This window comes from Bombus impatiens, unplaced genomic scaffold (genome assembly GCF_000188095.3).
Source record: "Bombus impatiens unplaced genomic scaffold, BIMP_2.2 scf_3531, whole genome shotgun sequence".
NCBI lineage: Eukaryota > Metazoa > Arthropoda > Insecta > Hymenoptera > Apidae > Bombus > Bombus impatiens.
This window is the reverse complement of record NT_179950.1, coordinates 1-444: the sequence shown is the minus strand read 5'-3', so window position 1 is coordinate 444 and position 444 is coordinate 1. Positions and strand designations below refer to the sequence as shown.

General features: G+C 39.0%; 1 protein-coding gene across 1 annotated transcript; it reads right to left on the bottom strand.

Annotated features, from left to right (window-relative positions):
• Positions 1-3: 3 nt before the first annotated feature.
• Positions 4-438, bottom strand: LOC100740925 (pyrroline-5-carboxylate reductase 2-like; the record flags this gene model as incomplete). The annotated part of the gene is made up of 2 exons (XM_003494724.3): positions 259-438; positions 4-167 (listed from the first exon to the last, which is right to left on the bottom strand). Coding segments are annotated over exons 1-2 (344 nt in total), but the record flags the coding sequence as incomplete, so codon positions are not given.
• Positions 439-444: the final 6 nt, after the last annotated feature.

The following is a 444-nucleotide window of genomic DNA, read 5'->3' as shown; positions in this document are numbered from 1 at the left end:
CCTGCTGGTGACGCTACATCATCTTTAAGTTGTCCTGGATGTATTTTCGTATCTCGAACCATAGTACCAGCACCAAGAACTGTTTGTGCAGCTAGCATATACGCGGTTGGTCTCATAAGACCCATTTTTACGCCTCCATCGGCCAAAGCTTCTATCATCATATATACCTACATTTATAAAAAATATATTTCTGTATTCGTCTTCTATTATAAACATTAATATAAATGTTTGAAAATATATCAAGTTTTTGTTACATACATAAGCAGGTCCCGAACCCGCTACAGCTGTAACGGGATCAATTAAATTTTCAGGTACTTCTTCGCATAAACCCACAGAGGAAAATAATTTTTCTGCTATTTTGGCTTCTTTATCGCCGGCATGTTTTCCACGAGCGTATACCGTAGCACCGCAACCTACAATGGCTGGTGTATTGGGCATTACTCT